The sequence below is a fragment of the Periplaneta americana genome, chromosome 8, assembly GCF_040183065.1.
Source record: "Periplaneta americana isolate PAMFEO1 chromosome 8, P.americana_PAMFEO1_priV1, whole genome shotgun sequence".
In the NCBI taxonomy this organism is placed as follows: Eukaryota; Metazoa; Arthropoda; class Insecta; order Blattodea; family Blattidae; genus Periplaneta; species Periplaneta americana.
Genome location: NC_091124.1, coordinates 155,547,602 through 155,570,436, shown reverse-complemented (window position 1 = coordinate 155,570,436; position 22,835 = coordinate 155,547,602). Strand labels below are relative to the sequence as shown.

Below are 22,835 nucleotides of genomic sequence, written 5' to 3'. Positions count from 1 at the left end.
GATATATTTATAAACATCTGTAATAAGCTTCTTTCGTCGGTACATGTTAAGAATTTCAATATTGCTATGGAGGGTTGTGGCGCTCAACTGAGCGGCATTACCCTCCAGCTGAGGATATTTCCTTGCAGAAAACAATCCATATAATCCTATATTCTTATATTACTGCAATAAAATGTCATTTAAAGCATACAATATGTTAAATATTATTATGCTTTCTATTTTAACGATGTGTGATGTCTCTATTTATTATATTATTAATTAACTTCGTAATTCGACTATTAAGAGATGCCGAAAAAAAGGGAAAGGTGTACAAATAAGGCAGCATGGACAATGGAGACCATGAAAACAGCTTTTAGAGCAGTTTCTTCAGGAACATCAATTTGAGAAGCACCTCGGCAATTCAATATCCCTTTCAGCACACTTAAGGACAGAGTAAAAGCGGGAAAGCCTTATGCCCCCTCTTTAGGTGCAAAATGTGTTTTCAGTGAGGAACAAGAAAGTGAAACTGAAGAGTATGTTTTGACGATTTGTAGATTATACTTTGGTATTACAGCTTCCGAACTCAAAAAGATAGTTTTTGAATATGCAGAAAAGACATGAAATTAAAAACAACTTTTCCAGAGACAAAAGGGAAGCTGGAAAAGATTAGTTTTACGGTTTCCTAAGATGGCATCCAAAATTGAGCTTAAGGAAACCTGAAGCAAAATGCGTTAATCGTATTCTGCCATTTAATAAGAATGAAATTCAACGAGTCTATAGCAATCTTGAGTCACTGTTTTCAAAATTCAACTTTCCAGCCACAAGGATGTACAATGTAGACGAGACCGAGGTCTCAACTGTACATACTCCTTTGCGCATTATTGCATCTAAAGCAGAGCTGGGCAGCAAGAGCGGATTCTACTCTCTCACGGGGAGCCATATGATTTCTCTTCATCCCCTTTCTTCCCCGCCGAACACCACGCAGCGTTGATTCAGTGACTTATGAATATTAAGCGTCCCCGTTTAGAGTCTAGTTCTGCTCCGCTCCCGATGCCCAGTTCCTGATCTAAAGGGACGAACAGCTGGAAGAGGGGCAAGAATATTACGGTCTGTTGTGCAGTTAATGCTGCGGGACACTACATTACCCCGATGTTTATCTTCCCGCGCCAATGAATGTCACCTCAGCTACAGTGTGATGGACCTGCAGGAGCACTGTACAAGTGCTCTAAAATGGGTGGATGACGTCTGAACTTTTCACAGTCTGGATACAACACTTTGCAAAGGAAACCAGTGCTTCCATCGATAACTCTGTCCTCCTTATAATGGACAACCACAGCAGTCACACATCACTTTCTTCATATTCCTTTTGGAAAGAGAAAGGCATCCACATCATTTCAATACCTCCCACAGATTGCAGCCCCTTGATCTCACCTTCTTTGGACCATTAAAATCTACGTTCAACAATGAATGCGAAACTTTCTTGAAGACTGATGCAGCTCAAAAAATCACTCCATACGACATTGCAGAGGTTTTCAATCAAGCATATGGTAGAGTTTCTTCTGTGGAAAAAGCGACCAATGGATTCAAAAGAAGTGGCATTTGGCCCTTGAACCCAAATGTTTACTCAGATGAAGATTTTATGGCTGCAATGAATTTGAGCCCACCAGGTGAAGGTTCAGTTCTTTCATTGATTGACGACGAAAATCAGATTGAAGGAACAAGTCAGCAACTACTGTCAACCAGTGTGAAGCCAATATGTCACAAGAATTTACCCACAATATCTTGTATACAGCCGACGACCTCTCAAGAAATTCCATCGCATCCTTCTACATTAGAAACAAAACGAAATAGAAAATCAATATCAATCACCCAAATGTCACCTATTCCTGGCCCCTCAAAAACCACCAGTAAAAGAAGATCCAGCAATACCAAACAGCATTCTGAGATACTTACAGCATCACTGATGAAGGAAAAACTAGAAGTCTTAGAGAAGCGCAGAGCTGACAAACATAAGACTAAGAAGTCTGAAAAACCAAAATCAACCATTGCTCCTTTATCAAAGATCAGGGCAAAGAAAATTAAAAAACCAAAGAGAAAGTTATTCGAAAGTACATCAGAAGATGAACTGGATGAAGATGATTTGTGTGACGATGATGAATTAGACGACATTAATCCAAACACACTTCTTCAGGAAGTAGAAGAGATTTGCGCTGTGTGTGGAGAATTCGGTGAAGATGGTGAAGTGTGGTTTCGGTGTACTGTATGTGCAAACTGGACACACAAGGAATGCAGTGGGGTTGATCGATCACATAATTATAAATGCGATCACTGCACCTAAATACGCGTGAATGTTATTTACTATGTTGAGCGCCATTGCCCTACTGTGTCGGGCAATACCGACCATTACTCATTTTCATTGTTTTCCTAATAGTTCCCTAAATATAATACTATCTTAAGTAATACTATTTCAGATGTAAAGAAAACTAGTTCATGTCTGCATTTTGTGAATGAAGTATTAAGATTGACCATTGTTTTGAAAACAAATAATGGTTTTCCTTAGGTGAGCGCCAATACCCTTCCTTCCCCTACTTTCAAAGTTGTATTTAGAACTATAAATGTACCGGTAACTGTTATTACCATGCAATAGGTTCTGGAGTTGTTCGATTAATTCTACTTTTAAGCTAGGTATTATGTTAGACCTAACAGCGTCTGAAATAGAATATATGTCTAAGAACTGAAGGTTGTTACTCTCAGCTGGAAGAAGACTTTGTCACCAAATGATACCATTTGAAATAAGGTGTTGTACTGCCCTATATTATTTAAAACATGTGTTGATAATGAATGTACTACTATAAGTACGTACCTAATTTTAATTGGTTGTGAGGGCTCTTCAATCTCAGGAAGAAGAACTTTTCCTGCAGCGCAACATATTCAAGACTAATTTACAAACATGTTAAACGAATTATTCTTGCAACGAAAACGGATGCTCCTAGACGAAATTTCGTATTTCAATTATGTAATTAGTTCATAGTTTCATCTGGTATTGTATGACGTTATGGTTGAATTACCTATGTTGTTAATTGTTTTTATTGTAACATTCGGCCATAACTGACCAAGTATATAAGATCTCGCGCTCAGAAGGGTGGAGTTTGGGATTTGAGATGGCCTACAAACCACAAGTCATGCTAAAGATGTTGGTTTGTTAATTATTCAATATGGAGTATTGTGCACTACTTAGAACTGTTACCTATTAAGTATACATTACCGTAGCTCAACAAAAATATGTACTGTTATGTTACTAAATAATTAATACTTAATATGTACCGTGTGTATATTTGTAAAATTATTCCATCACTGGCTTTCATTCTTTCATAAAAAAACGCAACGCAAATCAGACATCAAATTTCAGTACGGTACCTCCAAATAGCATTAAATTTAATTGCAGTACATATAGCTAATTATTAGTTTCGACAGTATATAAAGTTTTCTGTGCATAAGGTTCTGTTTAGTCCTACCTTATATGCATTTGTGCCCAGTCTTCGATTCACTCATGAGGTGTAATGACATAAAGCCTACTGGTACGTCAATCTAAAGGATCTACGCTTTTCAATTATGAAATAATTATTTAAATCTATAGTTTCCTGAGATTGCCTCATAGAAACACTCTCTCTCTTTGTAATATAATAATATTTAGTATATTAGAAACACATATCATATCATCCGTATATTAATCTGATTGTGTCCAAGGACTCCAAGGCCACCTTAAAGAAATGCAGAGTCATTTGTTTTATCATATATTAATCTGACGTGGCCATGATATAAAAGAGCATTGCTATTTTAAAATAGATATATCTGGCCATATGGTAATGTAGAATTCCTGCACGGAAATATCATTATGTAGGCCTATTAATAGTTCCGTACATCATAGTAATATCAGTCCTATCAAAATTTTGCGTGGAATAAAATTTATCGGAAATCATTTTTAAAGAAACTCTTGTTATGTAACATTTTTCATGAAAATAAAAAATAAGAGAGATATTTCGATTTATTTCATTCAGGCCCCCTTTTAAATAAAGTATTTTGAATGCTATATAGCCTAAAACCTAAGTTACAACGAACTTAATTTATATTCCAATTTTCATATAAATCGATTCAGCCATTATCACGTGGAAAGGTAACAAACATCCAGACAGACAGACATACAAACAAAAATTTCAAAATAGCTATTTTCAGTTTCAGGATGGTTAATTATACATGTTAACACCAACTATTTTTGGAAAAGCGAAAATTACCAGAAAAATTTCGGTTACAGATTTATTAGTTTAGATGATAGATGAAATGAGAGGAAGGTGAAAAATGTTAGTGAAATGGTAAAGTGAAATGGAAGTACCACAAGAAAAATCCCCTGCAACATCTACAGTACTTTATCCACTACAAACTCCATCACGACCTGAATAGGGATGAAACCTTGACTACCTGAATGGAAGACCAGCACACAAGTGCTTGTGCTATAGACGTGGCCAGGCTGTATTAGTTTAGTGCTTAGCTACCTTCTTGTGTGTTTACATATTGTGTATGAGTGCTGATGTATTGACATGGTTCAGTGTTTGAGATCAATCATTCTTTGTGTAAGAGGAAGACTGTATTGGAAATCAGCTTCTAATATTATAATTAGGATGCGGATGTTGATGAAAAGTCATCATCCTATTTTTCACATTAAGACGATGCCTATTAATATAGAAATCCTTTGTATGTAAATATCAATGTAAAAATTAATTTCTTATATTGCATTTTTTGACGTTTTTGAACTAATAGATCATTTTTATATATTTGTCGGAATTTTTGGTAATTTTTAATACTTTGAAGAACTTTTAGATCATTTGGAATGCATTTTACTTTCTTCTTTTTAGATAGACCTATTAAATCTTTTTCTAAGCAAATAGGTCGGTAGTAATTGCCTACTGAATAAGTAAATAATAGTGAAATTTAAGTTCTATAGTTTGGAAGAAACTCTAAATTCCATCCCTCATTCCACTGAAGGCTTCACTTCACACAACGAAGTAATATAAAATGCTTGACAACAGCTTAGTTTAAATGAGGACATTGACAGCCGCTGTTATTTGGTCAGTACAAGTGTGTCTTTAGAATTTATGTTTGGAAGGGGGAAAACTTTCACCGTTTCCTGGACAATTGGACGTTGTGTCCTCAATATAGTTCGGAAGGGATGTATTACAGTAGACAGTATTTTTAACACAAGGATTTCAAGAATGCACGCTGCACTGCTGCACTCACAATTTGTTTTGCCATTTAGATTCCCCATCTGGAAGGTCTAGTAACAAAAGTGAAGAGTGGAAGGAGGAGGAGACGGAGAATGAAGACACTGACTAGGACCATCCCTGATTCGAACACATTGTAAACCCTCATTAAAATATATAGTTTTCCCTTAAGACTTTCATTTTGTTTTTGTTTTTTTTTTAGTTATTTAAAAACGCTATATCAACTACGAGGTTATTTAGCTTCGATGAGATTGGTGATAGCAAGATGGTATTTGGCGAGATGAGGCCGAGGATTCGCCATAGATTACCTGACATTGACCTTACGGTTGGGGAAAACCTCGGAAAAAACCCAACCAGGTAATCAGCCCAAGCGGGGATCGAACTCGCACCCAAGCGCAACTTCAGACCGACAGGCAAGCGCTTTAACCGACTGAGCCATGCCAGTGGCTTTCATTTTGTTGCATGCTCTTTTCTTTATCTTAGTCAAATTCCAGGAAGTTGTCTCCTCTCTGCAAGATTTGGAGAGCAGTCATTGAAACAAGGTGACTAATTTTTAAAGAAGTTGCGGTCCAATTACTGTGAATAATATTTAAATGTAATTTTCTTTTAATTATATGCCATTTTTCCATTAGTTTAAGGGCATTTTAAAGTTAATTTTAAGTAGATTTTTAGGTCATCAACATCTGCCCCCTAATTATAATACAGTGTGTATCATATACAACTTATCGGCATTATAAGCGGTAGTAGTGCACATGTTTAGTGGGGAGATCCGAACTTCCCTTGCACTGGAGGAAAACGAATAGGCAGTTATTTAGGACTACACTGCCATACAAATAATGCACCAATAAGAGGTAATAAGAAAATGTTATGTTGAGCCTACCTTTCATTAAAGCATAAGTTATGTTGAAAATGATGTCTACCTTTCTGGATGCAAGAATCGGAACACCTTCTCCAACTGTCTTATTGTAATTTCACTCAGCACTTGCCTAATTTTATTCTCCAGTTCTTCAAGAATGTGTGGATTGTTCACATAAACTTTATGTTTTAAATTCCCCCACAGATAAAAATCACATACATAAATCCAGGGAACAAGCTGATGAATGTCTACGACTAATTATGCGATCAACCAAACACTCTTTCGAATGCTGCACATACAGTGGAGTTATCCTGCTGGAAGTAACCTTACAGTTTTTTATCTTCAGTCAATATTGCAAAAAAAAAAAAAAAAAACTGCAGTATGACCCAAACATAAAGTTGTGAGTTGACTATTGTAAAAGAAAATGGGGTTAATTACCCTACATGCAGTAATGCCACACCATACAACCACTTTTTGATCGTGAAGAGGAATTTCATGGACTAATTTAGAATTTTCATAGTTACAGTGCAATATGGAACCAAGCTTTCTTCGTTGTTATTGAGCTGGACTAAGAGTACCGTCCACTCACAAAAATTTACTTTGAGTGGCTGGATCTCTTTGCTGTAATCAGTGAAATACTGTCACCACATTTTAAGAATAAAGTACAGCATATTTAGCCCTCTTAATACTGATATTTGTGACATGTCGTCACATTCTTATACTAATTGGCGTGAAGATTTCGTAGAACTTAACCATATTCTTGCCTGAATATCTGTAACTTTCCTATTTCGCGATTCTTGCTCCCAGAAAGATGGATATAATTTTCAACAGATGCTTTGATAAAAGATAAGATCGACATAACGTTTTATTATTACCTCTTACCGACGCATTATTTGTATGGGATTATAAGCCTAAATCATTGCCACTTCACTAGCAATTCGTTATCTTTCTGTGTGAGAGTGTTCAGATCCTCCTATTAACACATGTGCTACAACCATTATAATGCTGATAAGTTGTATATGCTACACACTGTATGATAGAAGAACACAGGAAACATTTGCAGCACTTATACTGAGAAAAATATCAACTCTTAATTCACAGATGAGATGGACGTCATTGAACTTGGACTCACCAAAAATAATGAGGTCGATTCTTCTGCACTGGAGCCTGATGTGGGAGGGAAACAGGAGGAGGGGCCTCTTTTTGAAGTGAAGTGCGAAGTTGAGGTAAGTCGTGGCTTGGGTTGCTATTTAAGTTTTTGGGCTACTGATTATTTAGAGTTCCTTCTTTGAAATTTGTTTTTATATAGGCTTATTATATGCCTGATTTTCTTATGATATATAACTTTTTATTTCTGTACCCTAATGCTTCTATTTCACTAGTTATTGAGTGAAATAAATATTCATTTTAACGCATATTTTTCATTATCAAGTTTTATTTATGATGCGCATTTGCTTAAAATTTTATATATGCAATAAATACAATACAAAGTTCTCAGCATTCAGCTTAGTTCCAACATTATCTGCGACAAATGGTCAGTATTTGAGTGTATGCAGGTTGTAAAATGAGAATGTCAAGCAGGAAGTAAGCCGAGAGATAATATGAATGCCACCAAACGACAGAAAAATTAACTATCATAGCAATCCATGATATACAAACATTTCTGAATGCAAATTTTAAACGTGGTATCTGGCGAGAGGGCTATAATAATTTACTTTTCGAAACGTCAAAACTTGTAGTCATACCTATAGGGTGTTCGAAAAGTGCTGTCGAAGAAGAGCATTGCAATATAAGGGGCATAAAACAGATTAATTTAAGTACAGAAACTAACACTCCATGATCACTCATTATGGAGGTATCTTGGTTATTGCTCTTCATTCAATAAGACGGGCTATTGCTCATCTATTTTTGGCTGCACATAATCTTTCTGCATAGAACCTGGCAGCAATGATGGGACAACTGCAACTCTCAAGCAAGATAAGATGGGTGTTGCAGTATTCTTCTACAATGTACTGTTTTATCTACTTGCTAGCCTTCAGCACATGAATGTTCTTTATTTGTTAATATACTTTAGTGAATCCTTTTAATAGGTTACTTAATGACGTTGTATTTATTGTATGATTACCTAGAGCCAGTGGATTTGGTGAAAGCGAAAATGAAATTTGGCGAGTTGAATTGAAGAATGTCGTAGAATTACCTTACATTTACCTTAGTATGAGATACATTGAAAATAGCTAATCAAGAAATTGGGTCAAGTGGGATTTGAGTATAAGTTGTTTATTGTTTATGTTTATTGTTAGTAAAATAACATATACAAAAATACAGTCTTCTTCCCTGAAGGAGTAAAAAAACTCGTGCTCAGGGAATTATCTAAACACATACTTACACAAACGAAGATAATTATTTGACACAAAGTGGATCAAGAAAAAAAAAATTATAAGAATAAATTAACTTTAAAAATACAATTTCAATTTTAACAATTTAAATCATACAAATACATACACATTAAATCAACATATATTCTTTAACAATTAAATTCCTAAAGCTATTTTTGAAATTTCTGAAACTAAAATTTTCCAAATTTGGGTATTTTTCAATTATTTTATTATATACCCTTGGACCAAAGTAGGTACCATGGTTAAGAGCTGTGCTTGTGAAACAGTTTGGTTCCTCTAGTCGTATAAAATCGGATCTTTTAGTTCCATATTTATGATGATACAATTTGAATTTATTACGATTTTTATGTATGAAGTTTAATAAGGCAATATAATAAATCTGTTTAATTTTCAAAACATTAAAATCAGTGAACAAAAGCTCGGATGAGTAAGCAATTGGTTTATTAAGGCATATTTTAATTATTCTTTTCTGAATAAGTATTAGTGGAGTGAGATTAGAATTACAAACATTTCCCTATCCTAAAATTCCATATAAGTAAAGCTAAATAAATGAGACGTGAAATATTAACTGGTAAATATGACCGAAGTATAACAAAGATTATAACTTGTTTTACGTAACCTATTGCATAAATATGTAATATGTTTATTCCATCGTAAGTGTTGGTCGATTGTAATGCCTAAATACTGAGGATTCGGTTAATATGGGACATTCACAATTTTGAGAAGAACAATCAGAATGATGAATTTTGAGCCTAAAAGAAGATTGAGGAGATTTAAGACCACTGGACCTTAGTGAAAACGGAACAACAGTTGTTTTGGATGTGTCTAAGGAAAGAGCGTTTGAATCAAACCACTCTTTAATTACATGTAATTCATTATTCGCGTTAATATAAGTGCCTTTCCAAGATTTTCCACCAAAAAGAATTACGGTATAATCCGCATATGAATATATATCCCCATTATATTTGCGTAAATCAGTTAATAACAAGTCATTTATATAAATCAAGAATAAAATTGGACCAAGAACAGTGCCCTGAGAGACCCCTACTTTTATGTTTTGAGTAAAACTAAATTCATTATCAATTTTTGTTACATGATTTCTGTTATTCAAATATGACTTAAATAAACTTAGAACATTACCATTAATGCCTAACAAGTTTAATTTCTCTAATAAAATAGCATGGTTAACAGTATCAAATGCTTTTCGGATATCCAAAAATATACCCAAGCATTTATTCCCTCGGTCTCTCTCACATATGATTTTGTTTGTAACACATGAAATAGCATCATCTGTGCCAAGTTTATTTCGAAATCCAATTGATTTGAAGAAAGTACGTTGTATTTGTTCAAATAATTTAATAGACGACTTTTTATGCATTTTTCTAAGGTTTAGATATACATGAGAGTAAAGATATTGGTCGGTAATTGTTCATGCACTTTTTATCTCCTGATTTGAAAATAGGGACAATTATAGCACTTTTTAATTTATCTGGAAATTTAGCATATAAGAAACACAAATTAAACACATGAACAAGTGGTTTTGCCAGGAAAATACTGAACAGTAAATATTCTGGAGGATATAGCATCTTCGCCAGGGCTTGTGTTATTTTTTAATGAGGAAACATGTTTAATTATTTCATTTTCTGTTACAGAGAACAAAAACATAGAAGACTGTAGTTGTTTCATATTATTACAAAAATTACACTCCTCCTAGTTCTTATACTAGAAGCAATTTCAATGCAAATATTTGAAAAATAATTATTAAACTCCTGAGCTATTTCAAATTTGTCTGTAATTAATACACCATCTTTATTATACAATTCTGTAATATCATCTTTCACTTTTGGTTCTAAGTTAGTTGCCTCTCTAATTGTCTGCCAAATTTTTTTAAGATTACTTCGATTGTTTTCTAGTTTTTCGGAATAATAGCTAATTTTCCTGTATTTTATAACATTTGTTGGAATATTTCGATATTTTTTGTATTTATATTTAAGTTCAGTATTGAATGGTTCTGCTCACTAATCCTTAGATCACGCCAGTAGCGATACTTTAGTAAAGCATATACTGTTTCCTTTTGTTTTGTGGGTTTCTATGGGTACAATGTAGTGCACGAGCAACTAGATGCCTGTTTTGTTCGTGTAACGTTTTAATAACTTCTACCATGATAGAAGGAATGTCAGAAAGCAAATTATAGATCTTTGTTCTGGTTACTTAGAGTAATACACCTAATCTTGATTAAGACTAAGCTATGTTAAATTAGCAGGCCTGGCTTTAGACCCTGGTTGGAACAAATTCCATGGGTGGGGGTTCTTCCTCGACATTTCGAATTAAATGCTGACCTATTTCTTGCTTTAGACTCTTTTGCTTATTTCACCATCTTTCATCATCACATAATAGTCTCAGATTAACAAAGAATGCAGCTGGACATAGTACACTGGCGTACAAAGATCTCTGACCCCTTCTAATTGCTAGTGATCGATAATTTTTAGTAGGTTATTTTACGATGCTTTATCAACATCTTAGGTTATTTAGCGTCTGAATGGGATGAAGGTGATAATGCCGGTGAAATGAGTCTGGGGTCCAGCACCGAAAGTTACCCAGCATTTGCTCATATTGGGTTGAGAGAAAACCGGGAAAAAACCTCAACCAGGTAACTTGCCCCGACCGGGAATCGAACCCGGGCCAGCTGGTTTCGCGGCCAGACTCGCTAACCGTTACTCCACTGGTGTGGACGATCGATAATTTGTTCATGTAAGTGTGTCTTCTTTAGTTACGACTTCCAAGAATAGATGGCGAAGGTAACAGTCAGTGTAGCCAATAGTACATAAATATACCCGCATTATAGAATTCAGATTTTTATAACATAAAGTTACAGCTCAAATCAACGTTATTGGCCCCTTGTCTTTGGTTGTTTGGCTAGTGAGTGAGCTGTGTGTTGCATCATAAGAAAGAAATTAATCACAAATGTGCATAGGAGGGGGAAGAGGGTAGAGGAAAAATGAAAATAATATATATGCTCGTAGCTGAGGAATAATCATATCAAGAAAATATAATTTATCATGACATTGTTTAGCCAACAGACGTAGTGGTTAGAAGCTGTACATGAGAGCCAGTGGCGATGCATCAATAAGAGCACAAGAGCATGTGAACACCTTGTTTCCATTAAAACTCGATTAGTTTTATTATTTAATACCGTATTGATGTAAGGGGGATGTATAATATCGGAATTGAGTATTTTAAACTTTCTGCATCTTGCACGAATTTATTACATAAACTTGGCAATGGGTGTTCACATACAAGCCGTGCTATCTGTAAGGAGGTTATAGGTATTACAAGCTTGTGCGGGACAAAATTGTCTTTAGCTGGCTGCTTATGACTCGTCAAGAGCACAAAGCATTAAGTGAACAGTGAATCTATCCTACAGATGTCAGATGCATTGATGCCTATCGTTCATGTGCTATATCTCGAGGCAGGAAATTTAATAATCTGTGTTTTAGCCTGTAGTTGTCAGCATTTCTCACTGTTGGAATATTTATTTTATGTGGATGTGTGTAAAGTGCTGCTACGAGAGTGTAATTTGTGAATTACTATGCTTTAGTAAGGTCCTGCTTTAGTGTTGGAATAATAGTATAGTGTAGCTTTCAAACACGTTTTGGCTGACTGATAGTGGTGTGAATGTATCTGTATGGTGGTGTATAATATTTAATGATAATATTTACTGGCATGTATTTATAGTAATCAATCTATGCTAATGAGATTACAGTAGTGGTATAGGCTATAGTGTATCGGTGTGTTGTGAACCAAAATATATTATATAATACATGCTTTTATAAATAACAGTACTTTGGTATGTATTAATTTTTAACAAATGTAAATGATGCTCTCTCTTCAAGCAATTTTGAACACTAAAGAATGGGTAAACTGACTTATCAGGAAAAATTGGAAATAAAAGTATTGGGTTTCATTATTATTATTATTATTATTATTATTATTATTATTATTATTACTATTATCATTATTATTATTATATATTTTGAATTTATACATGTTTTTTCGATAGTGAATCATGACATTTCATATTAAACATATGATTTCAAATTCTCTTCAGTTTTGGAACACAAAATAGTGAACACACGTAATATTTTATCACGAGCCGCCACTGATGAGAACATTGACATTGCAAAATATATCACTGGAGAATATGTTATCATTATTAGTGGATGGCTTTGAATAATATTCTACAAATTCAATTTTATTACTATTAATACAAAATTTTTCTGCAACAAGCAAGTATGAAAGACTTGCCTTGTATTCTGTTTTGAAGTACACGTTCTGTTTTTTGCTCATGTGTATTTCGACAATTATTTCATGAGAATTGATGCCAGAGTTTATAATTGTAATTGCTTTTGTCATACTGCAGGGAGAGGCTTGGAAATTTCTCGCAATGAAACAGGAAGCAAAGGAAGATGTGGCAGCAGAAAGTAATACGGCCTTATTACGTGGGTAAGTCCGTAAATAGTGTTTTCAGGTGACTTTCTGTCTATATGATCTATATGATATGTTTAACCTTCGCATTTCTGAACAAAATTATTCACAACTTTTAATGTATGAGGTTCATTTTGGATTCCGTGCTTATTTATTTGATATGAGAGTCAAATACCGTACATAGTTTTACTGTTTATTTATTTATATTAAAATTATCAATTTGGATCCGTTATGAGCAATAGAACATTTTTCAATGCTACCAGCTTTGACATTTCATATCAGTTCTAATCTTCATTGCACTTAGCACATTGGATTGTGGAATGACTTGTGCATGCTCACAGTTGACATTTTCCACACCTAAATTATGTCTTCTTGTCTGGTATTCTGGGACACATGTGACAACGACCCCTTTTTCTTCCCCCTTGATGAAGTGGTGTGATTACTGTAGAGGTGTTTGATTTCACTCCGATAGCTTCCATTGCTACACAAATTGGCTTCTTGAGGCTGCAATTCGAAGCCCTTTCTGTAACACATGGTCGCACTATTTGTTCTCCAAGTTGAACAAAGAATTCCATCGACAATGTAGCACCTGAGTCTTTTTTTTGTATTCTTTTAGCGAGTTATTTAACAGCGCTGTATCAACACATCAGGTTATTTAGCATCTGAATGAAATGAAGATGATAATGCCAACGAAATGAGTCCAGGGTCCAGGACCAATAGTGACCCATCATTTGCTCATATTGGGTTGAGGGAAAACCCCGAAAAAACCTCAACCAAGTAACTTGCCCTAACTGGGTCTCGAACATGGACCACCTGGTTCCATGGTCAGACGAGCTAACCATTAACTCCACAGGTGTGGACACCTTAGTCTTCCAATCTGGATGATTCAAGGGCCAAAGTATGAGTGCATTTATGCAATTTATGTTCACCATGTTGGAAAAGAATCTGAAGGACCACCGACGTGTTCCTCCACACATCATGTACTCTCTTGTCATTTGTCGATGACATCTATGTCAAGAGGGAAAACTGCCACCAGTATAACAGTAAAGGGCAATAAAGAGCTTGGGATCAATCAACAGTGTGTTCTGCAGCTGTGTAAAGTCAATTTTTGTGAATACTAGCTTCATCAGTTATTACTGTATGGGATCCATTTTGGTCCATATTTTAATAGTATTTCCGTACGTGGGAAGAGAGAATTATCTTCAATATATATTTGTCTTAGTGAATTAAAGCATAGAAAAAATAACAGAAAATAGGGGTTCAAGATATCAATAATATTAAAAAACCTATAGTAGGGTCCATGGACCTCATTCGTAATGCGAGGACTAAGGAAGAATCGGTATGAATCCAATTACCATGATTAAATTACAGAACAATCAGTGTTTTGATTTCATTGTTTTAATAATGTTGTGTTTAACATTAGACTGTCAAGTAATTTTCTTTTGGAAATGTGCTTGAACTCTCAATTCTTTGAGGAATTAAGTGAATAAAAATGATTTTAATTAATGCTGTCTGTAGAAACTCGAAGTACTTGTATGCCATCTGTCTTTTTTTTTTTTTAATTTAAAATTGCTTTCGTTCTGTTTTTGGATACTAAGTACTTTGCTTTAAAGTTAACAAATGAGATGAATAGTAATTAAGAAAATTTTGTCCAACCAGCTCAAGGGTCATTCTTCACTTTAATTTTTAGAGCTTAGTCTACTATTGTACGAATATACTGATGAATATGCAGAAATATCGTTCATTATAGTACATTTAGTTTCTGTATATACTTTATTACAATAGAAGTCCAGTGATATCATGTAATAAATGGGTAAAATATTTACTTTATGCTCCTGTCATATGTCTTTCAAAATGCATAGCATATTTTCCAATGTCTCAATCAGGCAGTAGCGTGCTGATTCAGAATTGTGATCGGGCATGGATTCAATGCCTGCAGGAAGGAGAGGTTATTTTATTTTTCCGAGGTTTTCCGCAACTGTAAGGCGAATGTCAGATAATTCATGGCGAATCCTCGGTCTCATCTTGCCAAACACTATGTTGCTATGACCAATTTCATTGATGCTAAATTATCTGGTATTTGATACAGTGCCAATAATAACCGACTGAAGTTTATAGATTATTTCATTTGATATGTTACGTATTTATCAGGTCATTTAAGATATATGTTATGTTTTACGTGGTGTGTGTAAAAAGTGGAATACAAAAATAATATAAACAAAATTTGAGATTCTGACATCACATTGTTTCGTCAACTGTCCGAAGACAGGTTGGAACCCCTCAAGTGACACCAATAAGGCATCACTCATGAGGAGATAATGGGGTAGGGAGGTCAGTTCCTTTCTCCCTCCATTGCATACATTGGTGACTAGCAACATATTACACTAATCATACGTCAGATGTATACAAACAATTGTTCTTCCTCTGACACATATCATTAAATGGTATGTACTGCCTGATAGTACGTATCAGACAGAACCTCAGTCAGAGGTGAGATATCACATTAAGTCTGGAAAAGTGATTGTTGCTATGTATAAATTGATATTGAATAATTGAATATAATATATATAATTGAATAATTTATATTGAATAATTACCTCACTACGTAAGAAGAGAAATATAAAAATTAATGTAGGTAAAATTTTGGATTTTGTCACTACATTATGCTTGAAAAAAAATTGTTTTTTACATGTACACATAAATATTCAATGATTTTGATTGTGGATATTACACTGCTGGGTAATAAGCATCCATATGATTTACACTAGGTGTGATTGGAAAGTTTTAAGACTGGACTTGTAATTTCAAAATGACAGTACTTACAGGATATTGTGATGATTCTCCTTCATAGTAGTCCCATTCTGACTGAACACACCGACTCCAACAGTGTTTCCACTTTTGGAAGCATTCCTGGAAATTTTCTTTCTTAAGGGTGTTAAGAACACTCTTTGTATTTCCATGGATGTCTTTAATTGAGTCAGATCAGTTCTCTTTCAGCGAAAATTTCAATTTAGGAAACAGGTAGAAGTCGGCAGAGACTGTATCAGGGGAATAGGGGGGTTACAGAAGCACAGAAATTTGGAATTTGGCCAAAAATTCCCTGATTGAAAATGCACAATGAGCCAGTGCATTGTCATGGTGGAGGATTCGATTCTTGTCTCACCAGAGTGCAGGCCTTTTCTTCCACACATTTTCGCGCAAACGCTCAAGGATACTTCTATAGTTTGCCCACTAGGGGCATATTTGTGATGCATGATACCCGTAGAATGGAAAAATACCAGGAACATTGTCTTCACATTCAACCTAGTTTTCGCGCTTTTTTCGGCTGCAGCAAACCTGGACTCTTCCACTGTGATGATTAGGCCTTTGTTTCTGGATCATACCCATAAATCCATGATTCGTCGCTTGTAATTACCCTATTTAACAAATCTGAGTCATTTTTGGCTCTATTAATCAATTCTTGGGACACTTTAAATCAGTGTTGTTTCTGTTCGTCTGACAAGAATTTCGGAATGAATTTCACAGACACTCGACGCATGTTCAAATCTTCAGTTAAAATTGACAGAAGCACATAGAAACTTAAATTCAGTTCATCAGCCGTTTCCCTAATTGTAAGTCAATGGTAAGAACACGCTAAGTTGCTAACTTCCACAATGTTTTTGTTGTTTTTGAAGCAGAAGGCCAGCCGTACCGGGGGTCATCTTCGACTGATTCATGGCCATCTTTGATTCTGTTGAACCAGATAAAAACATTTGATCGGTTCAGACATTTACCTCTGAAAGCTGTTTTTAAGCATTCATAAGTCTCTGAAGCTGATTTCCTGGTTTTAAAACAAAATTCGACACAAACTCGATGTTCCATTTTTTCATCCATTTGCGAAATCGATAAATCTGCTGAGAACCGAAAACACGTCTTCACTCACCAGCTGCCACTCTCTACATAGATATTACGGTGATCTTTTCAGGATATTTCAAGGACAAAGAAGCTTTCTCTTTCACAGCTACGGGCAAATCTACCCCCTCCTATTGAGCACTGATGGCTCCTGTCTTAAAACTTTCCAATCACACCTTATACAGAGTGGAGAGGCCTAAAGTTCTCAATGTTTAAAATCAAGTGACAGGATCTGCATATTGGTTCTATGATCAGGAAAACTAACTCCATTAATAACAGGCCAATAATAATAGGATTTTATGCTAGATCACTAGTTCTTACAGAAGAGTCCTCACTTCTTTTAGGACTGATAAATATTGAACCCCTTAGTGTGAGTCCACATGTGTTTATAATACTAAAATTTTAATTTTTTCTTTCATAAGGAGCCTGTCTTACACCTGAGCGAATGACGACAAATTGATATAGGTAGAAATTTAGTACATTAATCAATTAACTGAGATTAAAAGGAACTATATTGCTGTAATTCCCTATACCACAGATGGTTTTATCTTTTCTTCAGTATTCTCGGTTCATGTTGATGGAGAAATTTGTAGGTTTCTGTTTATACATTCATTACACATAGTCTTTGATCCAAAGTCTGTACTTTGTATTATCACTTTTATACTGCATTTATAGCTTTTCAATGCTTTGAGTAGGTATTTGAATCTTCAGATGCTGTTACTTAGCAAGGAATTTAATTCTTACTGCTTGTATTTGTAATCCTGCTGATTCATACAGTAATTATAATTACATTAAGTTTTTTTTCCAAAATTTTGATAGAGCTCTTCATCACTTTTTTTTACTTAACAAATTAGCGGTAATAAATTACCATAATTTTATTTAATCGTTATGTTTTACTCTTCAGTCTTTATATTTATATGACATTGCGTGACCCTCGATACCATTTGAAATAATTACCAGATTTTATCTGTCTTCTTAATGGCTACTCTTAATTAGAGATTACTCTACATTTTTCTTCGAATTTGTCATGTTTTAATTTTTACATCATATTTCACATTATATTGTTTAGCAAGTTCCTCTTTAGGTATTTATCCACTACAACAAAAAGAGTGAACTATAATGCATAATTACCTTACTACGCAAGAAGAGAAATATAAAAATTAATGTAGGTAAAACTTTGTAGATTCGTTCACATCATGTACTTAAAGTGTAATTTCGATGTTTTCTGCGGCCCATGGCAGGCAGTTAGATATTGCAGATAGTTTGAAGTCTAAAAACATAAATCAGCACTTCAATCTGCTTTGACTTCTGAAAAACTTAAAAGTTTCACTGGGCTGCAAAGAAATGCCGAGTTGAAGTTGCTGTTGATTTTAAATATTATCGTGTTGCGAGGAATTCACTTAGGAAACAATAGAAATAGAGGTATACTGAAGGAATTGCATATAAACTCTATTACTGCTCTGTTATCATTACATCATTCAGCTTCTTCAATAAACTATAAATAAACTATGTATTTTACATATTACATTTTACATTATGTATACATCAGAAGTAACACGTGGACATATTGTAGGGATGTGGGTTAAATGTTTGAATTATATTCAATTTTCAGTTCTGCATCTGTATTTATAATGAAATTTTTTATTTATACAAGGTGTGGCAGAGGAATCGGACGATTTTCAAATGGAAATAACTCAGTAGCTATGTCTATTAGAACAAATCTATTACTGGCTATGCATGCCATTTTGTTGATATACATTTAGATTGTCTTCAAATGGTGCCTGTCTCTCTCTAAGCAATCTCCCAGTCTCTCCCTGAAGTTGGGTGTCGCTCTTTCCAACATTTCGCCTACAAAGTTGGCGATTTTCTGGGCAATAGCAATCTTCAGGTCATCAGTTGTTTGGAACCTGCTTACATACACTTTGACTTCAGGTAACCCCACAGAAAGTAGTCACAGATGGTAAGGTCAAGCGAGTGGGAAGACCAGGGAATATTACCACGCCGAGAAATGATATGCCCTGAAAACATGTGGTGCAGAACTGTCATGGAATTTTCTGCCGTATGAGCCGTGGCACCATCTTGCTGAAACCATACAATTTGTCTATCAATCCCACGTAGACGCCTATGCAGTTCTGGTTGAAGAAATGTCCTCAGCATTTTGATGTAGCTTTCACTAATTCACTGGCACAGTGTTCCCATAATTCTAAAAAAATACAGGTCTATGACGCAGTATCTAAACACAACACACCAAACTGTAACGTTTGCACAGTGAAGCAGACGCTCGTGTAGTTCGTTAGGATTTTCGGGGGCCCAGTATCTAAAGTTCTGCTTATTAACATAACCATTTAAATGGAAAAAGTCCACACCTGTGAAGCAACGGTCAGCGTGTCTGGCCACGAAACCAGGTGGCACGGATTCAAATCCCAGTTGGGGCAAGTTACCTGGTTGAGGTTTTTCCCGGGGTTTTCCCTCAACCCAACACGAGCAAATGCTGGGTAATTTCGGTGCTGGACCCTGGGACTCATTTCACCGGCATTATCACCTTCATATCATTCAGACGCTAAATAACCTACATGTTGATAGATCGTCGTAAAATAACCCAATAAATGGAAAAATGCCTCGTCACTCATGAATATAACTTTGTCAGCCAAAATTTCCACCATTCTCTCGGCGAATGTCCTACGTTGGACATAGTCTCCCTCATCCATTTGCTGAACAATTATAAGTTTATATGGGTGAAATGTAAGATCTGAATGCAATATTCAGCACACAGAATGTTCTGATAGTCGCAGTGCTGTAGCCTGCCATCTAACTGATCGATGTGGACTCCTTGTAACAGCAACTCTTACTCGCTCAATGTTATTTGGCATTCGTACACTTCGAACATGTCATGATGGTCGAAAGATCTGTATCCACCTCAATATGGTATTGCGAGCAGGAACAGCTCCTTGGCAGCCAACATTAAATTGGAGACGAAAGGCACGCTGGGTTTGCACAACTGAATCACCATTCTTGAAAAATGTGTTGATAACAGAAACACGATGGTCCATACGTCCATGATTACACAAAATGACATCAAAAATACTAAGAAACGACGGTCAATCAATATCCATAACGCATCATGTTGCTCAGTAAACGGCCTTCTAAAACCATCCAATTCCTTTGCCGCACCTTGTATTTATAATAAAATTAATATATATTTTTCTTAATATAATATGAAATGTGGCCGTATATATCGATTGTAACAATGACAGCATCCATGGATAGTAAGAAAGGTTGTGGATTACTCAGTGGCGTATACTGGTTAAAGGGTTTGGGCTACCGCTGACCCTATTATTACACAAAATATATGTAACAATTACTTTAATTTTAATTACTATGGTAAAACTAATAATACAAAATTATTACATTATGTTATATTATAAACTTTTTCTTTTGTAATTTCCTTGGGCTACCGCCAGTAGCCCGCAAAATACTCCCCTGGGATTACTGTACAAATTGCAGTTTCACTATTTTCATTTAGTAGGCCTATTCTTATTAATGTTGTAAAATAAAAGTATATGAATAATTTAAAATCAATTCATATTAAATAATAACGTGAAGATATCATAAAAAGTAGTATTTACATGTTTTTAAAAAAACTAATCTCAGGAAAATAGCTTTCCACCTCGCCATGTTTGCTGAAGTCCTCGCAAAACTATATAATTTCGTATCGGCTTTTCTTTTGCAGTCCACTGCACCATAAATTAGTAGTTATGTGGGAGTCGACAGATATTTGGAATAAAAATGCCATTGAATGTAACAGAAGAATAATGTGACACACATATCGTGATGGACTTTTGAGTTAGCTAAGAGTATTTTACTAATATGTTGAGAAATGAATTTCGGCAGCAGAAACTTAGAGGCCTGCCGAAAGGTTAGCACAACTTCTGTGTGAAAATAAAAAAATTGTGTTCACTAAAAGAACAAAATATTTCATTTCATACCATAATTGAATAACTTCCTGCTGCTGCTAACTTATTTAATAGCACTATATTATGATAATGGCTGTGAGAAGGAAATTAATATTAAGGCATATAATTATGTGATAGATATACTGAAGCATAACTATGAGTTACTAGAAGCAAAGTAACAGCTTATTTATTACCATAACAAAATGTATCAGTTTCTAAAGAGTTTTGTATATGAAAATTAGGCATTTTCTATACACTATCAAATGAAGTTATTTTATTGTACATGTGCGACGAAAGTAACAATTTACTGGGCTTGTTACTCTATTATATTATTTCAGTTGTCACCAAAGAAACAATACTATTAATATTTAATTAATTTTAAAATCTATCCATGGCCTAGTATAACTTATTCTAGATTTCTTTCTCTTTGAACATCTTGAGAGTAGAATAAATTCTTCTAGAAAATATTTAATTTTGTTATGGTAGTAAATTATGTAAGCAACTTTTATGTGTTGTGAACTTTTTGTGTGCTCATGTAATTTCATCACTTGTGTATGCCTTGTGCTTAAAATTTTCTAATCGTTCAAGAAAAGTTCCAATTTACACACAAGTTACATAAATAACTACTTTGGACGAGTGTTTAGAATATAACTGAGAATGTATTAATTTTAACCCTTCTATCCAGCGTTGTTGAGTTTCTACAAACTGGAGGAATCAAGCATCCAGAGAACACAACAAAAAGTTCCTCGTCTGTTTCTAATCATAAACGCAAAAAGAAGGCCTTTAATGATAAACATGACGACATTAATGTATCCCAAACACCATATAGTTGTGTAATTTGTGGTAAAGCGTATGCCTACTATAGTTCCTTATTTAAACATATTCGTACGCACTCTGAAAAATCCTTCCAGTGTGTGACTTGTGGCAAATATTTTGCACATCGCGGAGCACTTACAGCTCATGAACGTCTTCATTTAGGATTGAAGCCTTTCAAATGTGACGTATGCGATAGAAGATACCCGGTGCGCGGATTATTAATGAGACATTATCGAATTCACACAGGAGAAAAACCATTCCAATGTGACGTGTGTGGTAAGTTATTCTTTGAACGTACGCATCTGGTTACACACAGTCGTACACATACCAAAGAGAAGCCTTTCGAGTGTGACTATTGTGGTAAAGGCTTCGCCCAAAGAGGGGACTTGATAAAACATCTCCGAACTCATACAGCAGAAAAACCGTTCAAGTGTGAAGTCTGTGATAAAGGATTTTCAGATCGTGGGAAACTTGTTAAACATGGTAGAATTCATACCGGAGAAAAGCCATGCAAGTGTGATGTTTGTGGCAAAGCATTTTCAGAGCGTGGTAACCTCATCAACCATGTGCGTACGCACACTGGAGAAAAGCCATTTAAATGTGAATTTTGCTATAAAGGTTTCGCACAGCGCGGTTCGCTTATAGCCCATTGTCGAACTCATACAGGTGAAAAACCGTTCAGATGCGATATCTGCGGCAAAGGATTCACACAACGTGGTCAACTTCAATCTCATAGTCGGACACACACTACTAATAGGCCCCTAAAATTTCATCAAAGAATATTATAGATTAATGTTAAACAATGAAAATGTTTATGATTATAGATTTGATTTATCCATTTCATGAAGAGTTGAATAAAGACCATGTATATATGTAATTACAGTCTGTTTATTGATTTAGATCTGTCTCCTAAACTTCAATGTAAATAATCAGTATTCCGATGGTCAAGCTGGAGGATACATACGAGTACATATGAGTGCATATGTTGGTCTGCTTACAAACGGAATTAGATTTGAGTTTGTATAGTCAGATTATAATGAAAAGATATTAACAGCTCATACAGTATAGGCCTAGAAGTAATATGTCGAGGAATGTCAATAATTTACTTTTTTTAACACATATGTAGATAAAAACTGTTGGTTATGTTCGTGTATTACGAAAAAAAAATACGGAATTTTCATGA

General features: G+C 34.9%; 1 protein-coding gene across 23 annotated transcripts in view; it reads left to right on the top strand.

The window, feature by feature from the left end:
* Positions 1-22,835, top strand: part of LOC138705170 (zinc finger protein OZF-like) — a 96,303-nt gene that overhangs the window by 29,495 nt on the left and 43,973 nt on the right. For 10 of the 23 annotated variants that reach the window (XM_069833863.1, XM_069833862.1, XM_069833861.1 and 7 more), the window contains 3 exons: positions 7,213-7,337; positions 12,928-13,010; positions 21,522-22,529. In XM_069833863.1, the coding sequence (XP_069689964.1) occupies positions 7,213-7,337; positions 12,928-13,010; positions 21,522-22,440 (1,127 nt within the window). In that variant the 3' untranslated portion in view covers positions 22,441-22,529. Of the gene's footprint in view, positions 1-1,042; positions 2,777-2,798; positions 5,798-7,212; positions 7,338-12,927; positions 13,011-21,521; positions 22,530-22,835 lie in introns of those variants that run through there. The other 13 variants (XM_069833852.1, XM_069833849.1, XM_069833848.1 and 10 more) reach the window with 4 other exon arrangements.